The sequence below is a fragment of the Halictus rubicundus genome, chromosome 15 (assembly GCF_050948215.1).
Source record: "Halictus rubicundus isolate RS-2024b chromosome 15, iyHalRubi1_principal, whole genome shotgun sequence".
In the NCBI taxonomy this organism is placed as follows: Eukaryota; Metazoa; Arthropoda; class Insecta; order Hymenoptera; family Halictidae; genus Halictus; species Halictus rubicundus.
The window spans coordinates 2,831,721-2,854,501 of NC_135163.1; the positions used below are offsets into that span (position 1 = coordinate 2,831,721).

At 42.9% G+C, this 22,781-nt stretch overlaps 1 protein-coding gene across 2 annotated transcripts in view; it reads left to right on the top strand.

Moving 5' to 3' along the window:
• LOC143361382 (uncharacterized) overlaps nucleotides 1-22,781 on the top strand; it is a 113,142-nt gene that overhangs the window by 22,198 nt on the left and 68,163 nt on the right. For both annotated transcript variants that reach the window (XM_076800726.1, XM_076800727.1), the window contains exon 2: nucleotides 7,239-7,280. In XM_076800726.1, the coding sequence (XP_076656841.1) occupies nucleotides 7,239-7,280 (42 nt within the window). The remainder of the gene's footprint in view (nucleotides 1-7,238; nucleotides 7,281-22,781) is intronic.

Below are 22,781 nucleotides of genomic sequence, written 5' to 3' on the forward strand. Positions count from 1 at the left end.
TGCCCCCTAATCCAAAAGACTACCTTCACTTGCGACGACTAAGTTCCTCCGAAACCAAAAAAGTGAATCCTAGCTGAAGAAGCTGGCCTAATGTCCACGGTGCTATTTATCCAACTAGTGTATCGCTACAAATGGTTCTATACCCCATCTTCCTAATTGGATATGTAAGCTAATTGCGCTAGGTACTCCATCGCTTGCCCCCTAATCCAAAAGACTACTTGCATCTGCGACTACTGAGTTCCTCCTCGACCAAAAGAGTCAATCCTAGCCCGAGGAGCTGCTAACAAGGCGACGATGCAATTTATCCAACTCGTTCGTCGTCAAAAATGCTTCAGTACTCCATCTTCCTAATTAGACGTGTAGCCTAGGCGCTTTAGAGCTGGTTCTCGCGACCAGAAGAGACAGGTACCCAGGTTAAATGTCACATAATGGGACAAGAAAGAGCGTCTCCTGCCAGGCTTACCCAGACTAAGTTTCATAATTGAGGCCCACTGAACTTCTTTCGTCCAGTTCGTGCTCCCCGACTTTCTAAGACCGGAGCCACGCGAACGGCGAAGCTTATTTGTGAGTGGGACCATCATTGGACACGGGGCATACCTGCCTACAACCTAATCTTCTAGGATTACCAGAGTTCCAGGAGCAGTGGCCTGGCAGAGCAACCTTGTCGCACTCTTTCAGAACCCTGGTTGAAAGAATCGATTGAAAGAACCTCCGGGAAATGGTGGTGCAATTTATTATACACCTGACGCCATTTCGTTGTATCCTACTCGATTGAGGATCTTGTAGTCTACTGCTGCATACAGTCCCGTCTCTGGAATCAATTTCTTTTTTAGCGATGTTGGTGCGGTCGAGAAAAGTGTCCAGGATCAAAATTTGCGACAAGAACAAAGCAAACGGTTGAATACCGTAGCCAGATGCACCAATTGAGAAGCAACGATGCAGTTCATCCGACTAGTCACTTTTTCGTCAACATTCTCCGCGAGCGTGGCGCTCGGTGCTCCAACGAGTGGCTATACGACCCGACGCTGACGAGTCACAATAATTTGATAACTGTTCGGTTGGTTAATTAAAATCTGTGGTCGGTGGTCGTTGAGCCGGAAGGTGAACAGAGTACACTTTAATGCTAGAAGTGCCGAGCAGCTTGCGTACTCTTGTACGTACAACGAAGAGGGCGCGTTTTACACTATGCGCACGAATCAATTAAAAACAGTCATTGTAAAGCGGGGAATCTCGAAAAGTAGTTCTAGTGTTAAAAGTGATCCTCCCTGCGACGCATAGTGGGTATCATTACACGCACTTTGAAATCATCCTGTACAGCATAATAATCGGAGCGTGCAATAATTCGTGAGTTTATTTACTTTGATTTCTATCATTGGTTTATTTTATCCCAATGTAAATAAAAATGGTATTGCTCTGCTATTGCCGTGAAGCACAGTAGAGCATATTATAAGGAATAGATCTGCGAAAACAGATGTTAACAAGCGTTAGCAAAATTTTTAATGCGATTATAGACTGTATTGTGAAGTTAGTTAAAATCTCAGATAAGCTGAAAACCGTGAGAAAATAATTTTGTCCAGCTGACGGTAATGGAACGCAAAGGATTAGGTGAGGAGCCATCGGTGACATTTGCATTTAGTGCTCCTCGCGCGTTGGCGTTAAATCTGAGAACCTGAAGAGCGGGGACGGCAAAACAAATTCGCAGTTTGCACACGCGACGGGAGGAACGATCGCGTCCCCGTTCGTCCGGCGCGGTGGTAAAATCCAGGTGACAAATGGCGGAAACGAGCATGTAATCGACGCTCGAGCTGACTCGACTCCGTGTCGAGGGAAATTGCACACGTTTGAACGGATCACGGGGGATCACGTCCGTGGCATAGTGAATGGACGCGTTCGGTTTCGGGGAGGCAAGAAAGAGGCCCGTGGAGGAGGGCAACCCGGGCAAGGACGTCTTTCAAGGAGTAACCACAAATCCTACCATAATACTAATAGGCCCATAATAGAGTCAATAGGGCTTAGCCGCGCGACGACAATGAGATCTTGTCAAAATACGCCGGGTAACACGAGACCTAGGAAGTGGATTTTTCTCAATGGAAGGCCCCATGTCTTGTCACCGGCGTGGCGCGACCCGTGGACGGTATTGTCGGGTTTTCAAAAAATCTGAAACCTTTTCAACGGTGGACGCGGATTGGGGTTTAAGTTTCACGTTCCCGGGAACGGAGGAACACCGGGGAAAAGCGGAACACCGATGGGGATCATAATGCCCCGTGACACGCGTTCCGTTCGCCTACCTCCAAGTGAACAGCACCGAGGATGGATTTCAACTGTGAGTGCTCGGGGGACGATACATACTTTCAACAATTTACAATAGGTGTTAACAACCTATTTCTCGGGGACGAATTTTCTGAAGCAGAAAGAACAGTTGCATAAGCATTTCTTGTTCCGTTTACATATTATCTGTGCTTCCATGCGGCGAAGTTTCCGTTTTTATTGCTGAGAGGTTCTGTTGTTCTCCAACAAATTTTGATTTTGGTTAGGCTTAGAATCATTTTAATCTGAAAAGAAAATAAACGTACGCATATGGGCCAGTATCTCTGAAGCGGTTAATATTTGGACACTATTTGCAATGGACTAACTTTGATTTTGGTTAGGGTTAGAATAATTTTAATCTAAAAAGAAAATGAACGTACGTTTATGTACTAGTTTCTTTGAAGAGGTTAATATTCGGACATTATTTGTCATAGATTAACTTTGATTTTGGGTAGGGTTATAATAATTGTGAATTAAAAAGAAAATAAACGTACACGTATGTGCTAGTTTCCCTGAAGAGGTTAATATTTAGACACTATTTGTGATAGAATAACTTTAATTTTGGTTAGGATTAGAATAATTTTAAATTGAAAAGAAAATAAACGTACACATATGTATGTATGTGCCAGTATCGCTGAGAAGGTTAATATTCGCGCATTATTTGCAATGGAATAACTTTGATTTTGGTTAGGGTTAGAATAATTTTAATCTAAAAAGAAAATGAACGTACGTTTATGTGCTAGTTTCCTTGAAGAGGTTAATATTCGGACATTATTTGTCATAAATTAACTTTGATTTTGGGTAGGGTTATAATAATTGTGAATTAAAGAGAAAATGAACGTACACATGTGCCAGTATCATACATATGTATGTATGTGCCAGTATCCCTGAGGAGGTTAATATTCGCGCATTATTTGCAATGGAATAACTTTGATTTTGGTTAGGGTTAGAATAAATTTTAATTTAAAAAGAAAATAAACGTACATATATGTATGTGCTAGTATCCCTGAAGAGGTTAATATTCGGACACTATTTGTGATAGAATAACTTTGATTTTGATTCGCTTAGAATATTTTTAAATTAAAAAGAAAATAAACGTACATATATGTATGTGCTAGTATCCGTGAAGAGGTTAATATTCGGACACTATTTGTGATAGAATAACTTCGACTTTGATTTGCTTAGAATATTTTTAAATTAAAAAGAAAATAAACGAACACAAGTGCCAGAATTCCTGAAGAGGTTAATATTCGGACACTATTTGCGATGGAATAACTTTTGTAAGCTTTTGTTAAGCTTATCCATAAGGTTGGTTGGTTACTTCAATAACTGTTCAGCGTGGATCATAAATACAGTAGTGTGTAGGAGGCTCAGATATTCCAATAATTATAAGACCTTATACAAATCCTTATTTGTCTTACAGAAATCACTATCACGAAAACTCAACTGTCTCACAAAGGAGATGCACGCTAACCGTTATGCTGCATCTCCGCTAGTTGGCAGCACCCGCGCCAGATAATTTGACCTTGAGTCCTGATTCCCTATACGTATACTCATCCTTAACAATACCTGCAGGCCTCTTCAGTACCGTTTCGTGCAACAACCGAGGTCCTACCGCACACCTAATGAAAAACATTTGAACAGTGAAGGTCAACTTTCAGCAGAAATAGTGAGTCAGGAACGATTCTGTGGAGAATTTGCGGGAACAGGTTAGAAAATGGTTCGGTGCGTGAATCGGCGGGAAGGTGTCGCCGAAACGGTGCTCCATATTTCCCGCGGCTCGGTTCTAAGGCTTGTTAAGTGTTCCGACGTTGGAGCGTACTTTTCTGGGTTAATTTATCAAACAAACGCGCAAACTCGGCGCAACCTCGGCATCCCCATTTTAAGACGGCGGCTCGTTAAAGTCGTTTGAGGGTGGAGACCCGCCGCCAGCCACGGGCAACTACAACTACAACTACAACTTCAGCTTCCACCACACCCGAGCCCGGGTACGTTCCGGAAATCGCGAACTTTGCGTCCCCACCAAGCCGGCCCGCTCTTTATCGCTTCGTCGGCCGGGAACGAGACCCTAACCTTCTTAGAAATGCGGGAATCTTTTTCAACCCCTGTTTTTCAAGCCCCTGGCGAAGTCGGACGAGTTTATTAGAAGACGGGGCTCTCTCCGGCGAAACGTCTTAATAGACGCGATTCCGCGTGCTGCCTACGTTTCCATGAAAAGATCCGGCTGTCTGACTGGCTATCGTGCGACTTTTTCGCGAAACCAACGAAGAAACGTACGTGTGTATATTCTTTATATGCGTACGAATGTATGGACTCGTGTATCTGCCCACACACGCGCACGAGATTATGCGCGCGCGCGCGCGCGCGTGTACAGACACGCCAGTTAACCGGGGAACCACGTCCACAAAGTGGATTCAGAATCCGGTCGCGCGATTAACGGGCGGATTTGTTGCGTCGCGCTCGCGCTGGGCAATTAAATCCGCGGCAGAGCTAACGAGTGAGACCGAACGAACGTCTGCGCCCACCAAGGATCCAAGCAGGTTTTCAAAATTGCCTCTAATTACGCAATATCGCCTGTTGTTGCCGCGATGAATGCCTCGCGGGCTTGTCACCCGTTGCGCGGAAATTATGGGAACGTAACGATCGGGGGGCAACGGCGACGTTTACCTCGCTTTTTTTTTGTTAGTCTCCCTATTGTTCGGCGAATTATCGGTGACACGCGGTATCGATGTTACCGTCGACGAACTCTGCGGACTAGTTAATTACCGATCTTGGTCGAGCACCTTCACGCTAACCCACGATTTTCTTGGAAACGAATTAACTGACTGCTCGCTTCTGCCCCCTCCAGAAACTCCGAAATAATCAAACTGATTTAATTAATGAAACCGAAACTATAATTGAGATCTATTTGTCGTGGTTACTTTCGCCCCGTTGCGTTCTAAGAATCCTAATAAAACTCTGTTTAATCGAATATGACGGAATGAAAACGAATTTGCAGAAGTGGCATATACCCAGAGAAATGAATTTGCTAAATAATTTCTCATGTATGCATCCTTAGAATCTTAATAATTTTAAATTACAAATATTAGTACCCGTCATTTTGACAGGTCCCGTTAACATAGTGATAAAAAATCCTTAGCCATGAACTTTCTTACGATACGATCACCCCCAAATACAATGTGTTCTCTATATATGTCGTCAAAGCCTCGATGATAAACGTCGCGGAATTATCCCCACTACCGCGTGGTATATTCCGTGAGGAGCCATGAAGCTCTAGAGATCTTGGACGCCAAGGAGTGCAAACATAACACGGGTATGTCTCCTGGACGATACATGACGCCGGAAAGACCCGTGTTGTTGACATATATCGAGAATTCATGTGTTAAATAAGCACAACAAAAATGTACGACCTTTAACATGAATTTGATGCGATGAAGTATTAAAAATATACGAAATTGTAACAATGTGCGGCGTGTTTCAATGCTTGAAAAATAAATGCGCAAATCAATTGGTTCAATTTTATTTTACTTTTAGCATTGAGTATACCCACAGTATACTGCCAGAAGTAGAGTTGTTGCACGTTAAAAAATAAATACAATATAATTTCACTTTGTATCAACTTATGCTAAAAGGATTTAAAACGGCAATTACAGTAGAAATAATTCGACTAGGAAGACGGTTGCTTAAAATATTCATTATCGCGCAGTGGAACACGGAAAATCGATTCGAAATTAACCCCCGCGAATGTAAAAGATAGTTTCGAGTTCTCCTGATAATCATTCTAACGAGGTGACCTGGGTCACGTCTAGCCCCGCGAGCGACAGAAGCCCCGGCGCTTTTTTTTACGCGAGATTTTAATTAATTAAATTACAGTTAATTCTCGTCGAGTCATTAAGGGTAGTGCATTCGGCGCGAGCTATAGCGCGCGAGAACACGTGTCTCTCTCTCTCTCTCTCTTTCTTCTCTCTCTCCCCGGATCCGAAAGCCCATTGAGACTGGATGAAAAATGTCTTACTAGGCGCTAATGAAATAATTGTCGAGTTAATTTCGCGGAGCCGTTAATCAGGGTCGAGCGCCGAGGCAGCGTGCCACCCCCTTCGAAGCGCGTTTCCCTGAATTCTAGTTAATTTTTAGATGAAATTTCATTTCGCGATATACACTTTTCCTTCTTTTATTTTTCCTTTTTTGTTTTTTTTTTCTTTTTGCTCCCCATGCAATTTGTTTCGGCGCTTGCGTTCGTTATAACGACGGATAATTATTGCGATGAATATTTACGAATGTAATATGAGCCGGGGACTGCTGGCGGGGCATTGCGTGGCACTGTTTTCGTGGTCAATTAAAAATTTTTTAAACAAACCCACCCGCCGAGTTGCCTCGCTCGAAAATGATAGAAAAATCACCTCGCATATTTTATGGTCATTCGTACACCACTGGAAATAGTTTTCGTCTTCTGAATCGCTCGTTCAGAACTTCCCCGTGGCATCTTTTCTTCGCGGGCTTCGTCATCGACGTCACTGTGCCTACTAAACTGTTGAATAAACAATAATAATCGTGTCACATAATTTTTCAACATCTTGAATTACCGTAAAATATTACTACAATATCAAATCGTGCAAACTATGTAACACAAATTTCCCTTTCTATGATCGTAGCAATACACAATTGTATCACTCGCCAACGCATAGCCGCCCCTAGAGATTGTGGGGCCCTGGGCAAGTCCTACCCTGACAAAAATTGGATGCCTCGGCTGTTACAATTAGATTAATTTTTTGTATTTATCGTGGAAGTAACTAACAATAAATGCGAGGCACCTTAAGTGCGAGGTATCTTAAGTTCAGGGTGCCCCGTTTGCCCGGTGTTAAGGACGGTACTGCGCCAGTGAAGCAATTTTCAAGGAATTCTCCAGTAAACGAACGTGTTTTCTGTTTCAGGATTCTCCCAGTCGAAGAGTTCGTTCTCAAACCCTAGTCCAGGTAAGAAATTCATGATACGTGAAAGAGTATAGATCGTCGAGGAAACAAAATATGCAGGCGAAATCCACGGAAGAGGGTGCAGTTATCTCGAAAATTTGTAAAATTTATTGGCCGGGGATGGCGAGGAAATCGTGGTGTTCGGTCGCGGCGATGGAGTCGTTCCACCAGCTTCGTACAGATCGAGGAACTCTGTCCATTTTCAGTCGGGAGAAAGATCACTTTTTAGAATTTTACGGGACGGATCCATAAAGTCGCGCAAACGACCGTGCAGCGGTTACGACGTGCTTTTCGCTCGAGTTCCTCGACGCAGTCTCTACTCTTTGATATTTATCACGGATCCGACGTTCTCGCACAGAACGATCCTGTACTTTACAATAATTCCCGTCGACCCTTTTAAACCTACGAAACCGTTATCTTTGGTTACATATGCGGCGAAGTCGACGGACTTTCGCGACCACCAGACGTTTATGGCAATACGAGGATCTCAACTTTCAGACACGCTCAAATCCTCAGTAAAAATGTCCATCAAAAATATTCTGCGTGGAGCGTACAAAAATTTAGCAAAACTGTGCAACATAAAGTGCTGAGAAAAATTGTACAGTGATTTCTCGATATATGTCATCAACACGGGTCTTGCCAGCGTCATATATCGCGCAGGACACATACCCGTGTTACGTTTACACTCCTCCGCGTCCGAGGTCTCTCGAGCTTCGTGGATAATTCCGCGGCATTTATCATCCAGGTCTTGGCGACATATATAGAGAAATCACTGTACATAGTTTCATCTCTTTTTGAGTTTTTTAATTTGTCTAGAATAAAGCACCTTAGATTGCGATAACGGGAGCCGTGTAAATAATTGGATAAATATAATTTAACGAGTGAACTTCTTGAATACATTGAATAATAATTGTTCATTGTTGTTCGAACTACGAGCATAAGCTGTGCATGCTATAGTTGAAACATGTTGAACGTTCTCGTGCGTCAGAAACTTCAAAATCGTTCGTAATTCAAAGAAATAAAATATTCGATTGTAACAAAGCGCTGACCTCTTCTAATAGAACGCAAGAAAATGGCGCGCTATTAATCCGATCGGAACGAATTGATCAGCATGAGGTGTCACATTCGTGCAGACAACATTGCTGGACGGTTTTCGGCATAGATCGGCGCGCAAACTCGCCCCCGTTCCAGTCAGTCATCGCGGAGTTATATCTCCGGCGATGACGTCATGCGGGGAAGGATGAGCGGAAAAACTGATTACGTATTCATACCGGGCGATGATTCCGATTTTTCCGAGCCATTAAGCACCGCTGGCCCGACCCGCAAAGCGATGTCGCTCGAAACAAGGGACGACAGGTTGAAAATGATTACTGTGGATGACCTTCGCGTCTAATGGGGCTACGGTTGGTGCTCCTCTCGCCGGGGGTTTTTGCCGTTCCATCCCTCGATGCGGTGTTCGTGCGGTCGGGAAACTGTGGAAATAGGATCGGCGATGGGGGGAAAACAGAAGTCTTCAGGTACGAGCAATCGTGTATAATTTCGCGCGGTCTCAAGTTTTCCGGTCGACCCCGGCCGACGATATTAAGTTTCTTGTCAAAATATTTCGAGAAATCGGGGCTGGCGACCACACCCTCCCCTGTTCGGACGATAATCGGTAACGGGAGACTTTCCTTCCACCGAAACACGATTCCGCGTCCACGCCCACCACTAAATTTTAAATAGATCACTGCGCCTCAAAGTGGACAGGAACCTTTAGAATCCCCTACAATCGTGTTCTCGACACCAGTCAATTATGGGCCGAATTTCATCGGCGAGCATCTTCCTGTCCAGCGCGTCCTGGAAATTGATCAATCTGTACCAGCGCGTTTAGCGTCGACGAACGTAATCTGCGCAGAGCAAACATTTTACGCGTGTCGAAATAACAAAATTTCCTTCGACTTGGAAGGCCGGAGGAAACTTCATTTGATTCACTTATTAAGTAGCGTTTGGAGAAACTGATGAAACACTGCCAGTGGTAACGTTTTCAATATTGGACTTGGCACTTTTTTGAGAAGTTAGAACAATTAGTTTAACGACGCGAAAGACAATTTTTGAGAAATTGCGATTGGTCAGGAATTGCAGAGAAAGTACAAAAGGTCGTAAACAACAACTTTTCCATGTGGGTCTATATTAAAAACATACAAATGTATACATATTCTGAAAATTTTATCAAAATCGATTGAGGGAAGGAAATTCGTCCTTTGTCCTCGTGAACAATGATTCGCGGCAACCAAAATAATTCCGGTCATAGAAAAATATTTTAGTGGCTTACATTGGTGACTAGTAACAAAAACGAAATGTGAATAGACAGAATATTAATTATTATTATTTTTTGGAAAATTTCTTTGAGATGTGCTGGTAATTGGCATGCATTTCAGCAAATATTCATCTAAAAAATGACTGCTACTTTGGGCCTCCATTGGTTAATATATTTTATGATACGAGTCTGACTCGTCATTGAGCAGGAAGAGGTTGATTGATTGAACATCGTGGAGACGGTCCATCGAGAGATGGTAAAAATAGACAGCGGCGTTTATCAAAACGGGAGGGGGTACGGCGGGGTTGGTAAACGTCCTTGGAATAGAGGGATTTTATTGGCCGGCGTTTTCGTTGCGTCAGCAGGGAAACGAACGGTTTGCCATCAGGATTACGAAGGATTCCGTCGAGGACGAGAGGCGTCCGTAACGAGCAGCTTTCCGACAGAATTGGTTGTTTTAACAACTGCGCGCCACTTTGAGCCGCTAGGTAAGAGGACCTGTGTCGTGGGACGTGGAAAAGGGTACGTTCGACCCGGTGGAACAGGGTTGCACGGATGGCGGCGGGGGCGGAAGGAGGGAGGGAGGTCGACCGACAGAAGGAAGAGAGAAAATACGCGGTTTTCGCGAGGACACGCCGCCCGTAATAGTCCAATTTGCCGGCAAAGGAAAATACCGGAGGATTCTGGGAGCAAAAGGAGACTGGCACGACCCCCCGGGGGTGGTGCTAGCTCCGCTCAGAAAAGCCGGCTGGAAAATTGGAGACCCGGCGAAACACGGAGCAAGGGAGAGCCTTCTCTGTGAAGGACCTGTTTTCCGCGAGGAGGGTACCCTACTTTCCTTCAGCCTCGGTTTACGAGCCGACGCGATGTCAATTATACCGTACGGTGGCCCCTGAAGAAAATGGTCTCCGCGATGATGGGGACGGCCCCGCTCGTAAAGTGGAATGGGAAAGATCCTATCAACATAATATTCGAGAGTTTTTCCCGTGTCGGTGCGTGCTACTCGTTTCATCGAATACGTCAATCCTGATAGGCTGTTTATTCGCTCCTGTATTCATTTCCCTACCAATGAACGCTATTTCCGATCATGGAGGTTAATGTACTTCTTTTATTCAACTTCTTATTGCCAATACCGATAACCGATTCGTCTTCATCAAAATTCGCAAGGTCCTCTTCTGAATTTTAAATCCATCTTTATATTCATTGTCCACGTCTTTTAAACACTTTGACGTTGATCATATATGGGTCACGTTATTTTTTTATTACGTTCAGAATTAAAGCGTCATCACTAGACTGCGGATTTTATGCATTTATGACAAAAATGGGTAGGCGTATTTTAAAACAGTAAAAACATCAGAAAAATTTTAATAGCCTGCTGCATTATTTTCAATCTATTAAACATATTAAGAAAGAAAATGACTTTCTACTTCACTCTGTTACAATTCAGATAAGAAATTTTTGTTTTGCATAAAGATCTGCAGTCTACAGAAATAATTGCTTTTATCGTTTTGAATTTTCCAGTTTCATTTACCTCGATTAAACTACTTTGAAATTATGGGTTTTTAGAGGTTTTGACTGTCGACGTGTTAAACAATTTTAGGTCATTTCAACAGTTTAACTTGGTAGTTTTCTGTTGTGAGGAAGATGAAGGTGCTTTGTGGATTATGATCACTGTGGATTTTACGCATTTGTGACAAAACCGAATAATCAGTAAAATAGAAAACTGTGGAGGCAGAAGAATTTAAGAGTACTCTATTTTCGACTTATCAAAATAATTGAGAGAAGAAGTACATTTTTATTCAATTTCTGTTTCTTATAGCTTATTTAAAAAATTCTCAGCAGGGAATTATGATCACTGGGATTTTACGCATTTGTGGCAAAACTGAATTAATCAGTAAAATAGAAAACTGTGGTGACAGAAGAATTTTAGGGTATTCTATTTTCGGCTTATCAAAATAATTGAGAGAAGAAGTACATTTTTATTCAATTTCTGTTTCTTATAGCTTATTTAAAAAATTCTCAGCAGGGAATTATGATCACTGGGATTTTACGCATTTGTGGCAAAACTGAATTAATCAGTAAAATAGAAAACTGTGGTGACAGAAGAATTTTAGGGTATTCTATTTTCGGCTTATCAAAATAATTGAGAGAAGAAGTACATTTTTATTGAATTTCTGTTTCTTATAGTGGATTTAAAAAATTCTCAGCAGGGAATTATGATCACTGGGATTTTACGCATTTGTGACAACACTGAATTAATCAGTAAAATAGAAAACTGTGAAGACAGAAGAATTTAAGAGTACTCTATTTTCGACTTATCAAAATAATTGAGAGAAGAAGTACATTTTTATTGAATTTCTGTTTCTTATAGTGGATTCAAAAAATTCTCAGCAGGGAATTATGATCACTGGGATTTTACGCATTTGTGGCAAAACTGAATTAATCAGTAAAATAGAAAACTGTGGTGACAGAAGAATTTTAGGGTATTCTATTTTCGGCTTATCAAAATAATTGAGAGAAGAAGTACATTTTTATTCAATTTCTGTTTCTTATAGCTTATTTAAAAAATTCTCAGCAGGGAATTATGATCACTGGGATTTTACGCATTTGTGGCAAAACTGAATTAATCAGTAAAATAGAAAACTGTGGTGACAGAAGAATTTTAGGGTATTCTATTTTCGGCTTATCAAAATAATTGAGAGAAGAAGTACATTTTTATTCAATTTCTGTTTCTTATAGCTTATTTAAAAAATTCTCAGCAGGGAATTATGATCACTGGGATTTTACGCATTTGTGGCAAAACTGAATTAATCAGTAAAATAGAAAACTGTGGTGACAGAAGAATTTTAGGGTATTCTATTTTCGGCTTATCAAAATAATTGAGAGAAGAAGTACATTTTTATTGAATTTCTGTTTCTTATAGTGGATTTAAAAAATTCTCAGCAGGGAATTATGATCACTGGGATTTTACGCATTTGTGACAACACTGAATTAATCAGTAAAATAGAAAACTGTGAAGACAGAAGAATTTAAGAGTACTCTATTTTCGACTTATCAAAATAATTGAGAGAAGAAGTACATTTTTATTGAATTTCTGTTTCTTATAGTGGATTCAAAAAATTCTCAGCAGGGAATTATGATCACTGGGATTTTACGCATTTGTGGCAAAACTGAATTAATCAGTAAAATAGAAAACTGTGGTGACAGAAGAATTTTAGGGTATTCTATTTTCGGCTTATCAAAATAATTGAGAGAAGAAGTACATTTTTATTCAATTTCTGTTTCTTATAGCTTATTTAAAAAATTCTCAGCAGGGAATTATGATCACTGGGATTTTACGCATTTGTGGCAAAACTGAATTAATCAGTAAAATAGAAAACTGTGGTGACAGAAGAATTTTAGGGTATTCTATTTTCGGCTTATCAAAATAATTGAGAGAAGAAGTACATTTTTATTGAATTTCTGTTTCTTATAGTGGATTTAAAAAATTCTCAGCAGGGAATTATGATCACTGGGATTTTACGCATTTGTGACAACACTGAATTAATCAGTAAAATAGAAAACAGTGAAGACAGAAGAATTTAAGAGTACTCTATTTTCGACTTATCAAAATAATTGAGAGAAGAAGTACATTTTTATTGAATTTCTGTTTCTTATAGTGGATTTAAAAAATTCTCAGCAGGGAATTATGATCACTGGGATTTTACGCATTTGTGACAACACTGAATTAATCAGTAAAATAGAAAACAGTGAAGACAGAATGAAGAATGAAGAATTTAAGAGTACTCTGTTTTCGGCTTATCAAAATAATTGAGAGAAGTACATTTTTCACCAAACCTTGCGTAATATTTCAGCAGAGAATTTTCGTGTCGTGGAGCCGTTTTGCAATTTATATCGATTAGTGCCCGTCTTCCTGTAAATTTCCAAATACTTTGTGCCGCGGGCGTTCGCGTGTCTTCGATATTTTTTCACCGAAAATTCGTTTTACATCGTTCTGTTTGCGTAGCCGTGCGTCGCTGGGCGGCGTCGAAAAAATCTGCTGGGAAAAACGGGCAAACTGTGTACACACGGCACCGGAATACTGTACCGGAAATTTTCCTCTTTGAACGAGATGCGTTTCGGCATGTAAGGGCGAAAAGTGTCTCCAGCGGAGCGCTTTCCGTGAAAATTCAGTGCTCGAGTGCCGGTGAAATGGAATTGTACCGCGTAGACCTCCGGTTAGTTAAACTCCGCGAGCAACGGAATGTGAATTTTTCTGTTCGCAAATATTTTGCCGGTTCGACGATCGTTTTGTAATTCGACTGACGATGAAACTTCTACCGAGCGACAATCGCTAGCTGCGACGAGCACGATACACACAACCGGGCCCGCCGTTTCTCTCGTCGAACCACCTAATGCTTGAATTAATTAAAATTACAATCATCCGGAAGACAATGGTCAGGAAATGGGGGAGGATACTCAATTGGGTGCAGCAATTCAATTACGGCCGACTGATCAACGTAATCGAATTAATCACGGAAAAATCTCGCCACGTTTTTTCTTTTTCTTCTTCGGATCGAATCACTCGAAGAATTGTATTATCGCTGTTAATGGACCCTAATTACTTGGGAGACGAACTCGTTCGATCGTCCTCGTTCCGAAATAATCGTGAAACTGTTCTGATTCTTGCTTCCGGAAAAGAAATCGCCAGTTTTCGTATTCGTGTCACGCAAAATCTCGAAGTACAGCGAATTCTCGATATATGTCAGCAACACATGCATTCATGGCTCCTCACGGGGTATACCGCGCGGTAGTGGGGATAGTTCCGCGACGTTTATCCTCCAGGCCTTGGCGACATAAATACAGAAATCACTGTATCATGCTGGTGATCACTAGACTGTGGATTTTATGTTTCTCTGGCGGAAGCTGGTGGCTGTAATTTCAAACGACAAGGGAAAAAAGATTAATTGAAACTATTAGGTTCTTGCATAATCCGAGTTTTAACAGTAATGTTACCTTGGTTCCCATGTCTTAAAATTTTTTCCACAATCTAATTATCACAGACACTTAGCAAAGTGATTTAGGAAACGTATTGTACAGGTGTTACAGAGTCAGCGTTCAGATTGCTAAGACTCGAGTCTTTCTACTCTGTATCTTCGCAGATGTGGTTGTTACATAATCGACGAAGGTTTGGTATCGACATAAATATCCCAGGACCACCGTCGTCGTCGTCGCAATATCTCGTGCCTCCTGAATTCTTCAGCCTTTACGAGGCATCTCCGGTGTCCGATCCAATCATCTCATTTCCCGCGGTATCGATTTCACCGCTCGCTAGAAATTTCCTCCGTGAAAAGAAGCGGCCGAGACAAGGCTGCTCTCTCAACAAACCGGATGGGAATCACGAAATTGAGGAAGACGGAGGAAAACGGAGGAAGCTTGTCTTCTGGTTTTTGTCGCGTCGAAGGTACGCGATCAGAAATCCGACGAAAATGGTGTATTTCCTTGCAACCGATAGACCCACTAATCTCTCGAACCTCGAAAGAACAACAAAATCTCAACTATCCTACCTTTGTGCAAACAAAACAATAAACTATTTCCTCAATCATTAATTCTTTTACTTCTCGAGTAGACATATCTTTCAAAGGATCGAATAGTAATTTTGATTTACTTTCTTGCAAATGAAATTCTTCGAAATCACAGGCGACGTGTGTTTCCCTGTCCTAGCTTTTATAAAATAATATATGTAACAATAGATACGCACCATTGCGTATACAGTCTTTACTCTGTATATGTCCCAAATGCCTAGCCGATAAAAGTCCCAGAACTATCCCCGAGGCCAAGGGGCGCCTGGGTCTATTTTGACCCGAGGTATCAAAATCGTCCTTCGATTACTCAGTTTCTTGCGATTAAATTGAACGAATAGCTGTTATTACGTCAGTAATTAAAGGATTATCAATTGACTGATAATTCCAAAAATAAAAATATTTAAAAAAATTGATGACTCCGCGGTCCGAACGTCAAGTGACGAGACGCGATACGATTAAAGGCAAACGGAAGAAGTCGAGACATTCGTCGCGATAGAGTCGTCGAACGGAACTAGAGACGATGGAAAAAAGAAGTGGGACAAAGGCGAGACGGAACGGAATGAAAATCGGGGCCCCCCGAACAGGGAGAAGGAAAGCTGGAGAGTATTTTTCCTCCCTGAAAAACGAAGTGCATTCAGGCACGAAGGAACCGGCGGTTGATTAATAGAGCCGCTCGACTCCGGGAGCTTTACAGACATTTTTGTCGTAAAGGGCTCCATTTCAAAGAGCGCCACCGCTCAATGCGGAGCCGAACGTTGTTGACTATTCGCGAAATAGTACGCGCGAGGCTCGTTCGAGATCTCGAGAGCCCCCGCTGGCTATTACGATTGAAGAGTATTTGCCGGTGAAATCCCCTGACCGAACAGAAGAAACTTTTCGGAGCGTGGACCCGAGCCTCGGCTCTCACGAATTTGCTTTCTTATCCGAGCTACTGGATTATTTACCCCCCGAACTCTGAAACCGGAAGTCATCGTTCCCTGGTGATCCGTTCGCGCGATACGCAAGACGTTCTATATTTTATTCACATTTTAGGACCTCTAGAGCTTCGCTCTTTCACGCTCGACGTAATCTAACAATCTCCTGGTCGATATATGTCCCTGGCTAGACCGGTATTTTGGACATGGATCGAGTAAACACTTCCCCAACGCGTTACGAGATCTTTCATTCCGTAGAATGAACATCAGAACCTCTGAAATTAACGCATTTCAAATTTTCAGAAATTGTTATTGTTCGTGTGGAATAATTTGAACCAACATTGCGCTCGTTGCACCTTCAATACCAACTGCAAATTTCATATTACGAGCAATTTTGGCTGCCTCGAGTCCTGTTTTGAATTGAAAAATAAATGAATTTTGCATATCATCTCTGCATATCGTTCCATTCGAAAAGGTACGGACGATCTTGAAATGTCTCGGGGAAAAATGACCTTGGAAGAAAAATAAGTGTACCGCGTCCCTTAAAATGTTACAAGTTTGAGCATTTTTTCCATGAAATCTTTAATAACGATATTTATGTGTTCCCGTTTAAGTGCCCCGCGCTGTATGATACTATTTTCGGTATGTAATATTTAATATGCGCTCAAACCTTTCTGTCAGCGGTGGTACGCATGATTTCTTGTATTCCGGAAGTTTGCACGTAAATGCTTTTACTTTACAAATACTAATGGCGCAGTAGATTATCCTGTCAGGAATTGTGTTAAGCAGGCTTACCGAATTCGCGGTTGGTGCGGATTGAACAAGTCCGAAGGTAAATGGAGATTACGAGGCCGCGATATTTCGTTAAAAATCTGGGTGGCGATAAAACACTGAGATGGAGCGAGGTAAATTGGGGCTAACTTGCGACTCGGCGCTGCGCCGTCTGGTTCGCGGTGGAAATCTCGAGCGAGCGGCGTCGTTTCAACCGGAGCTTTCCAAGCTCTCTCTCTCTCTCTCTCTCTCTCTCTCTCTCTCTCTCTCTCTCTCTCTCTCTCGTCCGTTGAAAAGGAAAAGAGCGAAAAACAATTTACCAGATCGCGCGGAATTGTTCGCGGCTTCTCGTCGCGAGGGTGAGCGGACAAAGGGGTTAACCAGCGATTCCTCGCCTTGTCGCGAAAGAGATCCTCCGCGGGTAGAGAGCGGTAAATCGTAGGAACGCGGCTTCTCCGCGTGCTTCTTTCTTGCGTTTCCTCTCTTTCTCCTTCCTCTCTCTCTCTCTCTCTCTCTCTCTCCCCCTCTCTCTCTCTGCCTCTATCTCTTTCGTCACTCGTGACCGATTGTACCTATCATAGTGGCTCGGATGCGCGTGTGTTCCCATACATCTCCTTTCATTCGAGAGACTCCAGAAGCGAAGTGGGTGGACGATGTGTAGTTGGGGTGTCGCTAAAGAGGCACGGGGCGAGGAGGTGGAGAAGGAGAAGGGGTTGCCGGCTGAGAGTAGAAGGATGAGAACAGGTGGAACAGGGACGTCGACGCTGGCCGGAGAAGGAGAGAGAACGAGGAAAATGGTGGTGGTGGTGGTGAAAGAAGAAGCGCAAAATAAAGTGTGCGAAAGAGAAGGACGGGGGGTGCGAGAGAGAAGGATGTGACGAGGGGGTGAGAAAGGGCGCGAGAAGGAGAGACGAACGAGCGAGCGAGAAATGGGTGCCGAGGGCTGCCACGTCGGAGGAGGCAACAAAGATATTAATTAAGAATTAACACGCGTACTGAAACCGCCCTTAATTAGTAACAGTCAGTGCCTGGAGCAGCGGTTTGTCTGCGCGAGCCTGTACCAGCGGGCGTGCAGGGTAAACACGGCGAATGAATTGTGATCAAAAAACATGCCAGCGGATAACATACCGATCCGAGCCGCGAGAAATAAAATTCACCAGGTCGCGCGCGCGCGCGCGCTGGAATTAGGGGACCTCGAGAACCCGTTGCGTTTTTCTTCGACCGGGGGAAAACACGCGGCGAGCACCGCGTGACCCCGCGCCGGAAACGAAGCTTAGAAGCGGCCTGACAGAAATTGTAGGCAGCCCGAGGAAAAGGTGCCCGGCAAACGAAGGCCACGGAACACCCCACAGAAAGGCAAAGCCGTCAAACGGTTTTGCTCGCTCGTGTCATGAAACATTTGCTTTGATTACGCCCTGAAGCTCATTAGCACTGTAATTAACGTGGAACGCGTGCGCGCGAAAGGAAATCCTTGGGAGCATAATAGGATCGAGAATTTCGACGTGGACTACATCGCGGGAGGACTCCAGCGAGCATAGACGTATCGATTCCGATCGTTACCGGCGACCTATACACGCATCGAGCTCGCATGTGTCCGGCTTGTTGCTATACATCGACCACCCTAGCAAATTTTAAGCTAGCCTTTCTGTTGTGCAACGGTGAAACTGTTTGCGAAGTTGCACATAAGTTACAATTCGGTTTCAAGCTTCTAGGTCAGCGTAAGGACTCGAACTTATCTAAACGTATCTCACGTCGTTTGTAAGATGTATTGTTCGCTTTTAGCATGTTGATATGAACCAAAATATATCCAAATATGAACCCTAAAAAGTCTTCCAAAATCGAAATAACTTAATTCATGAAATCAGAATGTTTGTCGTAGCAATTACTGGCTTAAACCCTTTAGGATCGTAAAAATTCTAGTGTAATGTATCTTATTCTAATATCACCATAAAAATATTCTGATTAGTTTTCTAATTCAAAAGTTCCAAATATTTGTCACAGTACAAACAAATTAATAATTTGAATTATAATAAATGAAAGCTGTACAATGTCTCTTGGAATTAGCTATACTTTCTTACAAGTGTGCACACTTTTCTGAAGCTTCTGAATAAAAGGGAAGTTAAACTGATCAGTGATCGAATACTTATTCTGTGTGTACGTGTGTATCGACGAAGAATATCATTTCTGATATATTATTCCCTAACTATTGGAAATACAAGGGTGATCTCGCAGATAAATTATTAAGATCATCTTTCCCGGCAATTTAAATTTAATCGCGTAGAACTCTAAACCTATTTGAGCACCGTATTTATATTCAGTTTTTGAAAAACCCAGAAGAAGTTTCAACTTACAGAGTCTTCATCATTACACCCATGCCATAAAGTAGTTTTAAGTCGCACAGAGGTTTCAGATTTCTGATATACTATTCTCTAACTATTGGACATACAAGGGTGGTCTCGCAGAGAAATGATTAAGATCATCTTTTCCCGGCAATTTAAATTTAATCGCGTAGAACTCAAAAGCCTATTTGAGCACCGTATTGAATGTTAAATTTTTGAAAAACCCAGAAGTTTCAACTTACACAGTTTTCTTCATTTCACCCGTGCCATAAGGTAGTTCCAAGTTGCATAGAGGTTTCCCAAAAATCACTTTACACGAGAACACCGAGAAACTTTTGATTTTTGCAACAACAAAAGCGATCCACCCCCTTAATCCTGTCACGTCGAGTGTCTTGGATCCTTCCTAGGTACCCATTGGTCGTCCGTGGAAGTAGTCGGGATCGATGCGTGTACCTATTGCGTGCGTGGCACGTGAAATCGTGACGTCACCGTCCGGAGGCCATTTTGACTCAGCTGGTTCCGACAAAAAGCGGGCTGGAATGGCAGGACGCCATGTCCTGCGAGGCCGGCGCTGCACAATGAACAATGATCGGTGCCACGCCACGTATGTGCATACAGGCGGCGGGCACACCGATTAACGCTCGCGCGCAATCGTACTCGGCGTGCAGAAATTTCGAAGGTAACCCTTCCGAAAGGCGGGGATCGTTGTTGTGTGGGTACCTACACGGGGAAAGGAAGGATTCGCACGGGATGGAAACTCGGTGAAGCAGGATGAAACTAGGGTAGGGGAGGGGAAGGGGTGGAAAAACAGGGGGTTGATTCGCTTCGTCGGGAAATATTTTGACAGGAATGGGCGTGGTGGTGGTGGTAGATAGGTGGTAGACGGGCAGCAGCAGCTCCTCTTTCCTCTTTCAACAGGTTCCGGTCGAAATTTCTATTTCATTTTCGACGATCCTTCGACCCCTTTTCGTCTCGCGTCTGTCGATCGAGACGGGGAGGGGATGGAAGTTTTCGGTTTCACCCGTCGCGTCGCCACTTTAAAGCGATACACGGCTGGCGGACGGATAAATATTATGCGGCTGAAAAATGCGCTTTCGAGTACAACCAGGCATCCTCGACTCCTTGCGGCAGGATTGTGCCGATGAAAAGGGGGTAGGTCGCGGGGGTGGCTGCGAGAAGAGAGGCCCTCTCGCTGCTGTCGTTCGCTCGCTCGCTCGTTCCTGCAGATACAGTGGCTACATTGTGGGTTTAGAGGCGTCATTGTGCGACGCCAGCAACCGGGCATTGTCGTCCTTTTTTCGAGGGCCGGAGATTCACACCTTTTCACCGGTGCGATTTTCCACGATGGGCGCGCGTTCCATTGAGCGGAAGAGGGCGAGCGTCAGAGCCCCGTGGATGGGACGTTGACTGGCTCTCTTTCTCCCTCTCTCTCTCTCTCTCTCTCCCCGGACTCGGCTCGAGTTCCCGACAGCACGACGAGGACAGAGAGAATCCGAGTGGCAGAGATACAGAGAACGGATAAGAACTAACGCCGAAGGAACGCGCGGATACCGGTAGGAACCTCCGAGCGGATTTGACGCGACGGGGGTCACACGCGAGCGTTTTTCTTTCGAACCGGCGTCGATGGGTCGGTTGAAATGAGAAAGACAATGGTGCCCGTTTGAAACGGGGTGTTGAGGATGTGAGAGCTCTTCTGGATTAAATTTCTTATGGCTCTACCTTTCAAAGACAGCCTCGCGAGCCTCGCCAACGGGCCCGTTCACGCGTTCCTTCAATTGAAGACGTCGCCGCCTCTGTGTCCTGTGCAATTGATATCGGACTACACGTGCTCGACTATCAAGGTCAGATTGTTGCGCACATAAACCGTTCGGATCGAGAAATACTATTACGGTTCACAGGGTTATTCCACACTTTGCGCTATAAACCTGACCCTTAACATCCTCTGTTCAGTTTTAATTTAAATATCTAGCTTTTTCTTGCAAATCAATTGCACATCGACGTCAATAATTGCGATTGTCAGTCATTCCTTTAAATGTTGATGCGTGCGTGATCGTAAACAAATAGAGAAACAATTTCTTCAATTTTCTAAATGTATTACTGAAAAATAATCAAATATCTAGGAGTACCTAGAACATATGTAGGTATATGTTCTTTACCTCTAAACATTCCAATTGTATGATTTCCACGGATCAGATCGACTATATGCAGTGTTAAGATCAACTTCTTAAATATGTAACGTTCTCAAATAATAATTTTAACAACATATCGTTGAATCCCAGATATCCGTGATTATGAAATAATATTTAGCAATATGTCTCCTCGATCGCTTGCAAACAGTGTGTCCTGTAGTTCAGCAGTATTTCACCTTTGCATTATTTATAAAACGAGGCTGCACACTCCGCGAACGGTGCACGGCTTAAAAATCTCGCATTTCGTATCGCGTAATTAGTTTCTCGATTGGACGAGTGGTTATTGAAGTAGATCATGTTGTTAATAATACAGTAATCGATGCAAGGGTCGATACTGCGAACCGTCGCCGCCGTCCCCCTACCCCGGATCCGTCGGAGCCCGCTAATTGCACTAATTTCAATAAATCTCCTTCAAGAAGGTGTATTTCCCGGGGACCTTATGAATTTGTAAGCAAAGAAATTTGAAAGGTTGCCAAGTCTCTCTTCTGGAAGGGACAATTAGACTCTTCTCGTCGACCTTGAGGGGAGTCAACGAGACGTTGAGGAGTTTGTCCGACCGATCGTTAAGTCACCTCGTCTCCGTTCCTCCGTCGACGTCCTTTGTCGAGATTAGAGAACTTCCCGGTGCTTCAAATAATGCCTCCATTTACCAATCCGAACTTCGCGCGACACGGTTCGAACATTTGTTCCTCCTCGCACCCTATACTTCCATTGTGCAAGTGCGTTCCTCCGCGTTCTGCCATCGGAATCCATTACTCTTCGCTTGGCTCCCAGCAATCTGAATTTTTAGACGCCCTTGTCCCATTAACGCGAACAAATATTCTAAACACCGGACCAACGTTTCCGCACCTATAAATATAAAACAATAAACTTCACGTCACGAAACAATTTTAAAACTGTCCTTAACCTCTTTGTCATTTAAGCACAAGGGAAGAAATAGAGCAAATTATTCGTTGCTTTCCTGTCGGAGCCCCTTGACCTTTCAGCAGGGAATCTACAGTGTTTACTCTATATATGTCCTAATTCCTAGACGATAAAAATCCCAGAATTGGCATTTTCTCCGTCCCTTGCCGATATATGTCCCTGGCTAGGCCCGAGTTTTGGACATACATCGAATAAATACATTATCATTGAAGAAAAAAAAAATTTGCTGCACGTCTACGTTGACATTAATGCTTAAATGCGAATATCACAGGATCTTAATTAAACTTTCTAAAAACTGAATAACATTTAAATATGATAACTTATAATTAGACTGCGGGTGTTTACGCAATTTCCAATTTTCACAGAGAAATTTTAAGAAAGTGGAATGAAATAAGATCCTATTTTTAATGGGAACAGTCTTTGTAAATGCAAAACAATTAAAAATCTTACTGGATTTTCTCGAATTTTATATTATAACATTTTTTGAACATTTCCACAAGCCATGAA